The following is a 12,934-nucleotide window of genomic DNA, read 5'->3' as shown; positions in this document are numbered from 1 at the left end:
TAGAATATTGGAACTGGAACAGGCTCATTGTAATACATTTTTTTGCCTTTTCCCATGTTTTGTAAGTTTTTCTACTTTCTTGGGTAAACAATTTTTCACTTCCTCTGTAATTGGTTATACATTGCCATGCATGTCGCAGGCCTTGTGTGTTTTCTAGGAGTTGTCTCCTTTTTCTGTTTCCATCCAATCCAGTGATCTGTAGTGCTTTTATACATAGCTTTCTTTTCTGTTGGGGCTGTTTTCTTATCAAAATCTTACCAGCTGGGTTTTGGGGATGGGGATGGGATGTTGACTGGCAGAATTGAAGCTGGGAAGTAATTTGGAAAAATCATTTCCGAATACTTCTATGCTGAATATAAAAGTATGCCAAAATAGTAATACTTGTTGAGTTTTCCTGCCACCTTTGGGAAGATACTCCATTATTTCTTTTTGATAACACCTAAGAAATGATGCATATCATAAGGATTATTAAAGCTATTTTGTTTAAGAAAACAAAATAAAAGTTCGAATAATTTAATTTTTAGGCACCAGCTGTGGATGTTGTTGGTATTGGTCTTATGTCAGGTCAAGTTATCATTCACAACATTAAATTTAATGAAACATTAATGAAGTTTCGTCAAGACTGGGGACCCATTACTTCAATTTCATTTCGCACAGGTAACTTTTAACATACTTAAGAGTTAAGGAAACTTAAAATTCATTACCTTAAAATTCAGAAATTTTTTTTGGCGTCTGGTAGCTTAATCTAATAGAAATGAATGAATACTGGAGTAAAAGGAGGCAGAGAAATTTGAATAAATAATGGTATATAGTTTTTTTCTAACTTTATGGAATAAAAGGGAAGAGAGAAGAATTCTTGTTTATTTTGGGAGGATCTATAAGTATTTTTCTTAATGTGTTTTATTTTAATAACAGATGGTCATCCTGTAATGGCAGCTGGAAGCCCATGTGGCCATATTGGACTCTGGGATCTAGAGGACAAAAAATTAATCAATCAAATGAGAAATGCACACTCTACAGCAATTGCCGGACTGACATTTCTCCATAGAGAGCCACTTCTTGTCACAAATGGCGGTGACAATGCTCTCAGGGTATTATGATGATTGTTATCATCCTCCTGGCTCATCTAACTTATCCTTTGGGTTATTACAAGCTTGTTTTAATGTATCAGCTTTCAACCTAGAAGATGAAAGGAATATGGAAGGAGGTATTGGTATAGATGAAAGAAAAAGCACAGTAGGTGACATGATTGTAGTGAAGCAGGAAAGAATTATAGTTTATTTCTCCCACAATACCCACCCTCCCCCTTGTAATTCCAGGGCCAGTGGCTTAGCAAGCACTACACAATGCCAGTTGATGTATGTAGGGGGTGATTTGACTGCTTGCAGATAAGAACTTTACATTTTTATTTCTTGGCAGATATGGATATTTGATGGTCCTACAGGTGAAGGCCGACTTTTGAGATTCAGAATGGGTCATAGTGCTCCTCTTATCAGTATCAGATACTATGGACAAAATGGACAACAGATTCTAAGCGCAAGTGAGCTTCTGCTTCATACTATTAGTTTATTTCAGCAAGTGTTGAGATGTGGGTGCCCAGTATTAGGTTTGATATTTACACATATTTAGATTTGCATATCTCTTTGAGTGACTTAAAGTTATTATCTGTACTTAATGTGTCCTTCTGTTTACTAATCCTCAGAGACAGAATGGTCAGATTCTAAAAATTCTGTTAGTCTGCTGAAAATTATTAGTATCTCGTTTTCATTTTATCCTTTATTCTCACTAAATGCCATTCTATAAAAAGTTGAGTATTTTCGGCCAGGCATGGTGGCTCACGCCTGTAATATCAGCACTTTGAGAGGCCAAGGTGGGTGGATCACCTGAGGTTGGGAGTTCAAGACCAGCCTGACAAACATTGAGAAACCCTGTCTCTACTAAAAATACAAAATATTAGTCAGGTGTGGTGGTGTATGCCTGTAATCCCAGATACCAGGGAGGCTGAGGCAGGAAAATTGCCTGAACCCAGGAGGCAGAGGTTGCGGTGAGCCAACATTGTGCCATTACACTAAAGCCTGGCGACAAGAGCAAAACTCCATCTTGAGAGAAAAAAAAAGTTGAGTGTTTTAATGTAGTTGCAATCTGGCTTTCCCTTTAAAGTGTCCCAAACTGTGACTTCAAGTTTTTCAAATTGAATTTTATAAAATTTGTGATTCACATAGTCCATTGTTTTGATGAAACTTGATTAGAGATCTTCTGTGTATGTCAACAGGTCAAGATGGAACTCTTCAGTCATTTTCCACGGTACATGAAAAATTCAATAAGAGTTTGGGACATGGTAGGTCCTTTGCAAGACAGAAAATAAGCTGGTTACAAAAGAAACATTTCAACATTCTATGAGAGAACTGGAGAAAGTTTCATCAATACATTTTCTCTCTTCGTGGATGAAATGGATAAACGTAAACCATAAGAAGTGGTTGAAGTTCTGCTATGAGGTTATTGGAAAAAGTTAGACATCTTGGGTGGTAAAAACATACTGCTGCCACCCAAAAGATGTTGATGGCCTCTCTTGAGCTATCTGTAGAGTGCACAGTTTTTAAAATGGAAGGTAGCTTAGAGAAAGCATCAACATAAGCAGTGTCCAATTTTTTTGCTTTAAAGCAATCATTTTATTCTTCTATTTCCATGTTTCCAGCCTTTGAAAGATTTGTTTATTAAACAAGAAAATGTTTTTCAGTTTTATTACTAATTTTTAAGTGACTATCTTTACTATTCATGTATGTATATACTTTCAGATGAAATTTAAGATTTTTTTAAAATCAATATCTAAAGTAATTTCTCTTAGAATTAAAAAATAACAGTGGTAATAACATCTTTGTTTTGTTTCTGACTTAAATGGGAATATCTTGAACTTTATAGTTGTATGACAATGATAGCTTTTCTTTTACATATATTTTTTTTTTAATTAAGAAGGATTCATAGCTTTCTATGTCCCCCTTGCCTCCAACCCCAGGATTAATAAATAAAAAGAGAGTCAAACGTAAAGGACTTCAGAATACCATGTCAGTGAGACTTCCACCCATCACAAAGTTTGCAGCAGGTAAGTAACTTCATACTGTGTTTCGAGACGTTCTCCTTTGTCGTTGTTTCCTACTTTGTGCTATTTTATTTTCTCTGTTTTAATAAATGCTTTTACAGATATTAATAAGCATTCAGAAAGTAACTCCAGGTATATGCTGATCTTGTGTGAACACTAAAATGAATTCTTTTAAATGTGAACTTATTATCTATTAACCTCAGGCTTTGCTCTTCATAATAGCTACTACTAATATTTGATTTTATAGCCTTTCTTTTTATTCTGTCATATGCCTAGTATAATGAAAGTCACTAATTTAAAAAGAACTGAACAGCAAAGTATGAGAACATAGAGCTCTGACTAATTAAGATCTAAGAATGCTGAGGATTTAGTATGCTATGTCATTTGACCACTGCTTCTTTCAAAGAAGTGATTTTAAGAAAAACGTAGATAATGGGTTTGTTGCCTGAAATCTATCATGGGAAATTACTGTGTAGGCACTATTTCTATTTGAAGGTTACTATTAAGACCACCTTTCTGACTTTTCTTAGAGCTTGAGTGATGTTCCTAAAAACACATCTAAATCACATTACTCACCTGCTTAAAATTTTTTAGTGGCTTCTTATACCTTTAGAGTGGAATCTCATCTCCTTAACATGACTTTCAAGACCTTTGGTAGTGTGGTCCTGATTGCCTTCCCCGATTCCCATTCCTCCCAAAAGATACTACACTTACTTGCTGTCCTCAGTTTTGTTCATTTTCTTTTGTGCATGTTATCCCCCCACCCCAGGTAATTTCTACTCCTTCTACCACTCCATCCAGAGAGACATTTATATTCCCCAAATCTCCTGAGTGGTTTTATAAGACACTATCATATTTTACTGTGATTTCTTCTAATTCAAATCTCTTGTTAGTTTGTTGTATACTAAAAACACATAAGTACACACATTTTTAATTTGTCAATTAAAAAATAATAACCTCTTGTTAGATTGGAAACATTAGTATCAGGTATTACCTGTTTGGTTCACCATTGTATCCCTAGTGTCTGATGATAACCTGAAATATTAGATGCTTAATAAGTAATAGATGAATAACAGAATGAAAAGTAATTTGATTTATGATTTTTATTACATTTTAGAGGAAGCTCGTGAGAGTGACTGGGATGGTATCATTGCTTGCCATCAAGGTAAGCTATCTTGCTCAACCTGGAATTATCAAAAATCTACAATAGGTGCTTACTTTCTCAAGCCAAAAGAATTGAAGAAAGATGACATAACTGCAACAGTAAGTGAGCTTGTTTATAAGGACATTTTTGCTTTAAAATTTTCCTATGGAAATCTTGTTGCACTCAAAGTTTCTCCTCATAATATTGGTTGAAAAAACATAGTTTAACATTTTGAAGTTATTCCTTAATAGTTTTAAGCTTTCCAAGTTACAAACATTTATTTGTAATTGGGCGTGAGGTATTATCTCGTTGTGGTTCTGATTTCTATTTCCCCACTGACATGAAGAATGAACATCTTTTCATATGGTTATAGACCATTCGTATATCTTTTTTGAGAAATATTTAAAAATAATTAACTTGTAATATCTCTTTATATATTCTCAATACAAGTCCCTTATGAGATATTTGAATTACAAATGTTTTCTTCCATTCTGTAGGCTATCATTTCATTTTCTTTTTGGTGTCATTTTTAACTAAAAGCTTTGAATTTTGATGAAGTTCAGTTTATTCTTATATTGCTTATGCTTTTTAAGAAAGCATTGTGTAGCCGAAAGACACGAAGATTTGCTTCTGTGACTGATAAGAGCTTCCTAGTTTTAGCTCTTATATTTGGGTTTATTCTCTCTCAATTGATTTTTGTATATGGTATGATATAGGGATCCAATTTCTTTTTTTTGCATGTGGATATCCAGTTGTCTCAGCACCATTTGTTCACAAGACCATTCTTTCTCCATTGAATGATCTTGTTACCTCTGCTGAAATATAGAAAAACATATATTGATACACTATTGATATTTTAAGTAGTAAAGTGGGTTTATAATAGAACTTGCCTATAAACCAAATGTTCTCCTGTATTGTCTTATATACTCCCTTCCTAAAATGTCATAATTAAAATATTTTGGGCTTTTGCTTGGGCATTCTAACTAATGGTATGTTTATGGTTTGATGACAGCTGTGGAAGCAGATAAAAAAGGCAAGACAAAAAGAAATTAGGCAATGGAATGTTTTGACTTTAGCCTTGTTAATAAAATAAAAATTGAAGGCTGGTCCTGTATGTAGTTCTCCTGACTTTGTACATTTAAATTGAGTTAACCTTAGTTATGTTTTGTTTTCTTAGATATTAATTCTTGATACTTTTAAAAGAATGGAGATAGAATCTAACATATATTCTTATACACCCAAATATAATTACTTTAGGTTTAAAAAAACTAATGAAGCAATTTATTTATCGTGCTTTTTTAAATAAAAAGGAACAAGCAGTAGATAAAAAAAATACTTTGGCAAGCATAAAGTGCAATAAAATGTTATTTTCTTTGTCATTTGCGGTTTTTTTTTTTTTTTTTCTTTAAGGCAGTGGATATAACTTCTTGTGGAAACTTTGCTGTAATTGGCCTCTCATCAGGAACTGTAGATGTATATAACATGCAGTCTGGTATACATCGAGGAAGTTTCGGCAAGGATCAAGGTATAGAATTTTTTCCTTTTTTTAAATTAATATAGATAAATACAAGGCTAGTAATGATAGCTTGCATTTATAATCTTTAAGTGCTGGGCATTTTGCTAAAGTTTAAGACGGGTTATCTTCAACCCTATATGGCAGATACTACAATTGTATCATAAGGACCATGTTGAAAGAGAAAAGTCATGGGTACCTAAGAGTTATGTGGATATTATTCAGATTAAAATTTTTTTCTCTTCTGCTTTAAGCAGAATATTTTAACAAAATTTTCAGACCTATGTGGTATCAACCTGATTTCTGTTTTTTTACTCAGTGTTAATAATTAAGATTCTTCTCCTTAACCCCCTAAAATTCAGATTAATTTCAAAATTTTTCAAGGATATTTAAATGGCAGCTTATGTATTTGAATGAAGGAATCACTATGTGTATTGTTAAGAGAGACACTGCCAATTCTGATTTCTTTTTTCTTTTGACATGTACCTTACAGCTCACAAGGGATCTATTAGAGGTGTTTCAGTGGATGGATTAAACCAGGTGACAGTTACAACTGGTAGTGAAGGATTACTCAAATTCTGGAACTTTAAAAGCAAAAGTTTAATCCATTCTGTGGGCCTCAGTTCATCTCCAAATATCATGCTGCTACATAGGGACAGGTAAACTTTTAATGATAATGGATTTTCTCATTAATTCTTTTGGTAAAAGTTTTAAAGTCACAATTTACCAAGTGAGAAAAATCAGAGTATTTAATAAAGAACAGCATTTGGCTTAATTTCCACCTAACTGTATTTGATTTAACAAAATTCAAGTGGATATAAGACTTTTTAGTTCAAGGGTTTTTTATTTACTAAAACTGGTGCATTTATCTTGCTAGTGGCATTCTGGGACTCGCCTTGGATGACTTCTCCATTAGTGTTCTGGATATAGAAACTAGGAAGATTGTCAGACAGTTTTCTGGACACCAAGGCCAAATAAATGACATGGTAAAACAAACTCTAGCTGATAAAACTGGACTTATTGCTACTTCTGTTTGGGTGTGTTATCCTTTAATAGCCTTAAAATCATTATATGAGGTGGTTATCAATTTTAATTTGCAGGCCATTTTTCAAAGATTTTTAAAGAAAGTTTTAAGTTAAAAGTTTAATACTTTTCAGGGAGTTGATGCCATCAAATTGAAGTGTAAGTTTTAGAGCTCATCTTTTTTTCATTGAACCAGGCCAGAGTAAACTATAGATATGAATGATCCATTGGTTTGTGTCATTTTTAACTTAATATTAAACTAAGCTGGGAGAATTTATTTCTGTTTTACTATGTATGAAATGAATTAATAGTAAAAGACTATTTGCTTGGAATATTTGGTATCTGGTTTATTTTAGGTTGGTGCTATTTCTGGAGTTTATGTATGTTAATTCTGAAGGGGTTTAATTAATAAAAATGTGTTTAAGTTTACTATTATGTTCCTATAGTGGGATATATTATATGGTAAGAAGTAAAGTAGTTTGAAAAGCATATTCAAAAGAACTTTTAAAATAAATTTGTCATTTGAGGACCATATTAAGTCTATGTTATTATTTTTCATCAATTGCAGATACCTTGATTTGCTTGAAAATAGAAAAAGTAAAATAAAAATAAAACCCTAATACTTAGTGACAAACCCAACAGCTACATTTACTAGTTTTCACACCAAAAATCAGAATTTACTCCTTTCCTTAAAAATTGAAGGAAAAAAAACCTGTTCAGGACATTGTGTTCTGCAGATCAGAGGCTGGCAGAATTATACATCAACAGAATTTGTTTCAACAGCATGTGTAGAAATGAGGGTGGGAGTGGGTTGTGCTGAAATGGCAATTTTTAAAACATCTGTAAGTGTCAATTTGCTCTTCCTTTTTCTTTCTTTTTCAAACCTTACTTTCAACTTGTATATCTAGAGTTTCCCTATTCAGTAATAAGTTACTCCTTTTAGTTAAATCTGAGAGCATTTATAACGTGACTTTACCTCTCAGAGTCATTCTTTCCCATGCTTTGCTATCTGTATCACCCTTCTGTAAGTTGATCTATTTGTAAATTGAGATTTGAGTTCACATTATATTACTGCAGCCTGATGAACAAATGAACATTTACATATTCCAGTATCACCCACTAATTTAAACTGCTGGATGAACAATATACTACAACTACAAACCTGAAAGTTTTTCTTTTTGGGTCATTTTTCACATGTGATCTAATTTGTGCCTGACGACCCTTAGGTACTACAGGCAAAGAGATCTATTATTTATCCATTTTTATAGCTAGAAAGGATAATGGGTGGCATAAGTAGTTTATTTAAATTTGTTTTGAAAAAATCTGATTATTATGGCTTATGTTTAGAAATAAAGCATTATTAAAAAAGAAGATGTTTAACATAAGCTTCAAGAAAAATAGGCTCTTAATCACACACATAAACATATTATCTGTAAATAAATGGAAAATTCTGGTTTGAAAATTAATGCAATACACTTTATTTTTTTAATTTTTAGTAATTCATTTAAAAGCCTAATCTTTATCCAAATTCCATATCAGTGGTATTTAGGAAGTGGTATTTTCTTTTATATGTAATAAGACAGCCTGAATGTTACTCAGTCAAATTAATTTTTTTATGAAGCCTGCATTATCTTTTCATTTATTGCATTCTTTAAGGTGTTAACTTTATATACATACATGCATACATATAAATATATATATATTTTATATATATATATATATATATGCATGTATGTATATTATATTTTTTTAATTTAAAGGCTTTTAGTCCTGATGGTCGTTGGTTAATAAGTGCTGCAATGGATTGCTCTGTTAGGACTTGGGACCTTCCTTCTGGTTGGTAAGTTTATATTTCTAAATCCCTAACCTCTATAAGAAGATTTCTAAGTTATTTTCTTCACACGTGACTTTTACCAGTAGTTAATGGATTATATGCTTTTCCAATGTGACTATATTTGGAGATTTTTCTGACATGACTGTATTGTGTCCTTGGAGTGTTTTTAATGATAACCAAACAGCAAGTAGTAGTGTCATGAAAGATAATAGAAAAGTGAAATCTCTCTTAGGTTTTCTAATCCTGCAAAATTGAGATACAGAAGCAAGGTGCCTAAACCTTAGGAAAGCTCATTTGGCCTTTTTGATAAAGCTCAGACTTAAGGATGACAAACTTTTATTTTGAGTTTTTTTAGTTCATGCTGAATTTAGTTAGAAAGTAAAAATTGCTAACTTTTCTTTTTTGTATATTATATCTCTTGTGGTACTCTGACATAATTCTTAAAAGAAGGCATTTTAAATAGTGCATTTTCTGTAGCTTGGAATATTGAAACCCTGTTATTTCTAAAGAAAAGGAGTTTATTTCTTATAGTTTGGGAGATTGAAAAGCCTCAGGTCAAGAGGCCATAGCTGGAGAGACTTCTTGCTGGTGGAGACTGAATAGTCCCAAGGTGGTATGGGGTATCACACTAGTAAGGGTGATACCCCATACCACCTTGGGACTATCACTCAGTGTGATAATGTAATGGCTCAAGTCTGTCTTCCTTTTCTTATAAAGCCACCAGTTTTCCTCTCATGATAATCCATTAATCTATGAACAGGTTAATTCATTAATGAAGACAGAGTCCTCATGATCCAGTCACCTCTTAAAGGCCCTCCCCCTCAATACTGTCACATTGTGGATTAAGTTTAAACATGAGTTTTAGAGGGGACATTCAAACTGTATCTTAAAAGTAGTAAAAATGTGTGTCTTTAGATTTGGGTAAAACCTAACAGATGTTCAGAAATCCATTTCATGGGTTGAAATTTGCTGCTAATCCAGCACTTTAAAGAGAAAACAACCAAATCTGTAAATGGTATAAAACAGAGGAGACATACAGAATGTGTGTGGGGTTTGTTGTTAAAAATTATGTAGGTGTAGATACCATTTAAAATCATATCATTTAACACAGGATTGCTTAGATGAGTATGAAGAAAGGAAGAATTATGGAAATAGCAAAACATCTAATTTAACAGTACCATACCATTAAAAAAAGATGGATGAGAAAAATGAGAAGGAAGGTGGTACTTTTTAATCTAAAATCTTCCTAAATTAAGCTCTGTTAACTTCCTCTTCCTACTCACGAATTGGATAAGCTCATACATGAAAACAGTTTGACCTTTAGGAAGGAAAAACCCTGATGTCCTCAGTTCCCTTCAAGTTTGAAACAAGCCTGAGGCACACCTACCTATCCTGTAAGCACAGCTAAGGATTGTTGCTAGTGGGTCCAGCTCTAATAACTAGGGATCTTTGTCCACAGGTGTGTCTCTTTCACCTAAAATAGAGTAAAGCAAAATATAATTTATTGACTGTATCCTCCTTTGGTTTTAGAAGGTTCACCTAAAGTTGGTATTTCTTTAATTAAACATTTTGTTAAAGACACTATTAGAAATATTAGTGGTCTGTCACTTCTTGGGCTTTTGCTGTTTTCTAAAAGTTAATGTTATCTAATTTGAGTTGCTTTAAAGTAAGAAAGTTATATAAATAGTAGAGTTGGCATAGTGCCTTTTTCATTTTCCTTTTTAATAGTTTTAGTTTATATTAGTGGGAGAGATAGATTATTCAGTAGTAATAAATTGGTAGCGTTTTTTTTTTAAGTGGCTAATTCATCTTTGGAATGGAAAAATTAGGATTTGAAAGTAGCATTCAAAGCCACTAACCTTTGACTCAGCATTAGCCTTTTGCTGAATTTCTTATATCAGTAAAAAGTTGAAAAGATCAAAATCTGATAAATTTTCAACTCTATTATCTTATTTTTAGTGAGCATAAGCAATTTCAAGTGAATAGACAGACACGAAGCTGGGTGTAGCACAAGAGCAAGAAGTGACCACATCGAATTGTTAAAAGAAAATGTAATAAAATGGACATTGATTGGAAAAAGCATATTTTTATTTAAAAAATTAGTTTTTGGTTAAAATTTGAAGTGGACCAAATGAGAGAGCTTGAATAACTATCAAACAACTGCTGCTGCTTAATTGCAACTAAGCTAACATTTACGATGTGCTGCTAGGCACTGTGAATGCTTTTATTTTTCATATCCTAAGAGGTTGTAGGTACTATTACTGTTATTAGTCCCATTTCAAAAATGATGAAGTGGAGGCTTTTAGAAAAATTAAGTGATTTGCCCAAGGCAACTTAGTTTATAAATGGCAGAGCACAAAATAAGCACTGGAGAAAGAACTGTTGTTATGTTATCACCTTTGCTCAGACCATGTCTTGTTTTAAGAACGAACTGATTTTCTTGATGTAGAAGATAATAAAGTTAAGATTAGTGTTTTATTGTATAACCATGGGTAACTTGGGTTTTTTTAATTTCCCCTCTTTAAAAAAACATAATTCAGCCTATGGAGATTCCTAGTTTTTCTTTCAGTTAAATAACTTGAATAAAGAAAACATGTTACATAGCCTGGAAAGTGAAGCTATCTATGAGTAAACCCTTGAGTGTATTAACATACAGGGATATCCATCTGGAATTGTGCCTATTTTAAACAAATTGCATAGGTATTAAACTTTCCTATGCAGTTTTTTTTAAGTGCTGAAACATTTTTTATGTTTGTAAAATTCGCAGAGAAACAGAGTTGAAATTTTTTATCTCTGAAATTATTGTTCCTCTACCATTACCACCACCTTTTATGTCTGGCTGTCTTTGATCTAACAGAAGTTCAGATTGAATTCTTTTTTTTTTTTGAGACAAAGTCTTGTTCTGTTGCCCAGGCTGGAGTGCAGTGTTGCGATCTCGGCTCACTGCAACCTCTGTCTCCCGGGTTCAAGGGATTCTCCTGCCTCAGGCTCTCGAGTAGCTGGGACCACAGGTGCACGCCACCATACCCAGCTAATTTTTTTTGTATGGTTAATGGAGATGGAGTTTCACCATGTTGGCCAAGCTGGTCTCGAACTCCTGACGTCAAATGATCTGCCCACCTCATTATCCCAAAGTGCTGGGATTACAGGCATCAGCCACCACTCCTGGTCCAGATTGAGTTCTTTGAGGGGTGAGAAATATATAAAATTAAATAGTCTTCATAGAATTCTTCATTTGTTCTGTCTTACCCCAACCCTACTTCCTGAGGAGCATTACATAGAAGAATTGGAATAGAACATTGTTTTGAATTTCTCACTGAGGCAAAAACATCCCTTTGTGCTACTCCTTAAAGATTTCTGTGGAAGATGATTTTAGCACTTTGAAAATAGAACATATGGAAACAGTCTCCATTTGGTCAGAATAATCATCAGAAACCACCTACTGAATATATGTGCAGGGCTCTGATCTTGTAAATCAGAATAAGATTCTAAATCCTTAGAATAGGAATTGTATTAATATTCTTTCAGAAGAAATTATAAGGTACCTGGGACTGAACATATTTTTTTAAGATTGGCATGAAACTGTATGGTAGTTTTAGGTCTGGGATGAGCCTGCGCATTTATGTTTTATGAACTAATGTGACAGTGTAGAATATGCTGTGTATGTGGAAACCACCTTCCTCAATTTGGTGGTTTTATATAATGGAAGTCCCATCTACCCACACACCACAGCTGTGGAAATGAAGTTACACAATGAAGTTGACAAGATAATTATAGTTTAAGTAAAATAAGTTTGCTCAAGCAGTAAGTTTCTTCTTAACAGATAGTTCCTAAACATGTTAGGAAGTTTTACCCTTCACATACTTAAACTTTTGATGAGTAATATTTAGACAAAGGAGACAACCTTAAGATTTGAAATTGCCGTGTTGTAGGTTTAATCTTCTTCTGTATGTGTTAGGATAGTATCTTCATCTCTGGATTGTGTGGATTAAATGGCTCAACATAAATAACTTAACAGTCTGTGGCATAGAATAAGTGTTTAGCAAGTGTTTCCCCCAATTCCTTTGATTCCCAACAAAAGCCATTCTTGTGCGCTTTCAAAGCAGACTTGAACAGAAATCAGACAGGTTATTGCTCCCTTTCCCATAAAGGACAATTAAACAGCAATTGTTTTCCTAAACACAGTTTGATGGGTGTGTGTTTGTTTCCAGTGCTTTTGTTGTCTTTTCTTGCAGTCATTGTTTAAGGTTTACATTTTTATTGGCTCTTTCAGCAAATTGAGAGAGGCATTTTACCATGGGTAAGCAACTTAATGCCTCCCAC

General features: G+C 33.3%; 1 protein-coding gene across 1 annotated transcript in view; it reads left to right on the top strand.

Moving 5' to 3' along the window:
* The window catches only part of WDR36 (WD repeat domain 36), a 36,398-nt gene that overhangs the window by 11,049 nt on the left and 12,415 nt on the right, over window positions 1-12,934 (top strand). Inside the window, 10 exon segments of the mRNA XM_032274692.1 lie at window positions 525-657; window positions 916-1,091; window positions 1,420-1,540; window positions 2,273-2,338; window positions 3,014-3,100; window positions 4,215-4,360; window positions 5,652-5,766; window positions 6,248-6,413; window positions 6,632-6,740; window positions 8,538-8,617. Coding sequence (XP_032130583.1) covers window positions 525-657; window positions 916-1,091; window positions 1,420-1,540; window positions 2,273-2,338; window positions 3,014-3,100; window positions 4,215-4,360; window positions 5,652-5,766; window positions 6,248-6,413; window positions 6,632-6,740; window positions 8,538-8,617 — 1,199 coding nt within the window.

Source organism: Sapajus apella, unplaced genomic scaffold (genome assembly GCF_009761245.1).
Source record: "Sapajus apella isolate SASKATOON/1434 unplaced genomic scaffold, GSC_monkey_1.0 scaffold1, whole genome shotgun sequence".
NCBI lineage: Eukaryota > Metazoa > Chordata > Mammalia > Primates > Cebidae > Sapajus > Sapajus apella.
This window is presented reverse-complemented; position numbering and strand designations above follow the sequence as displayed.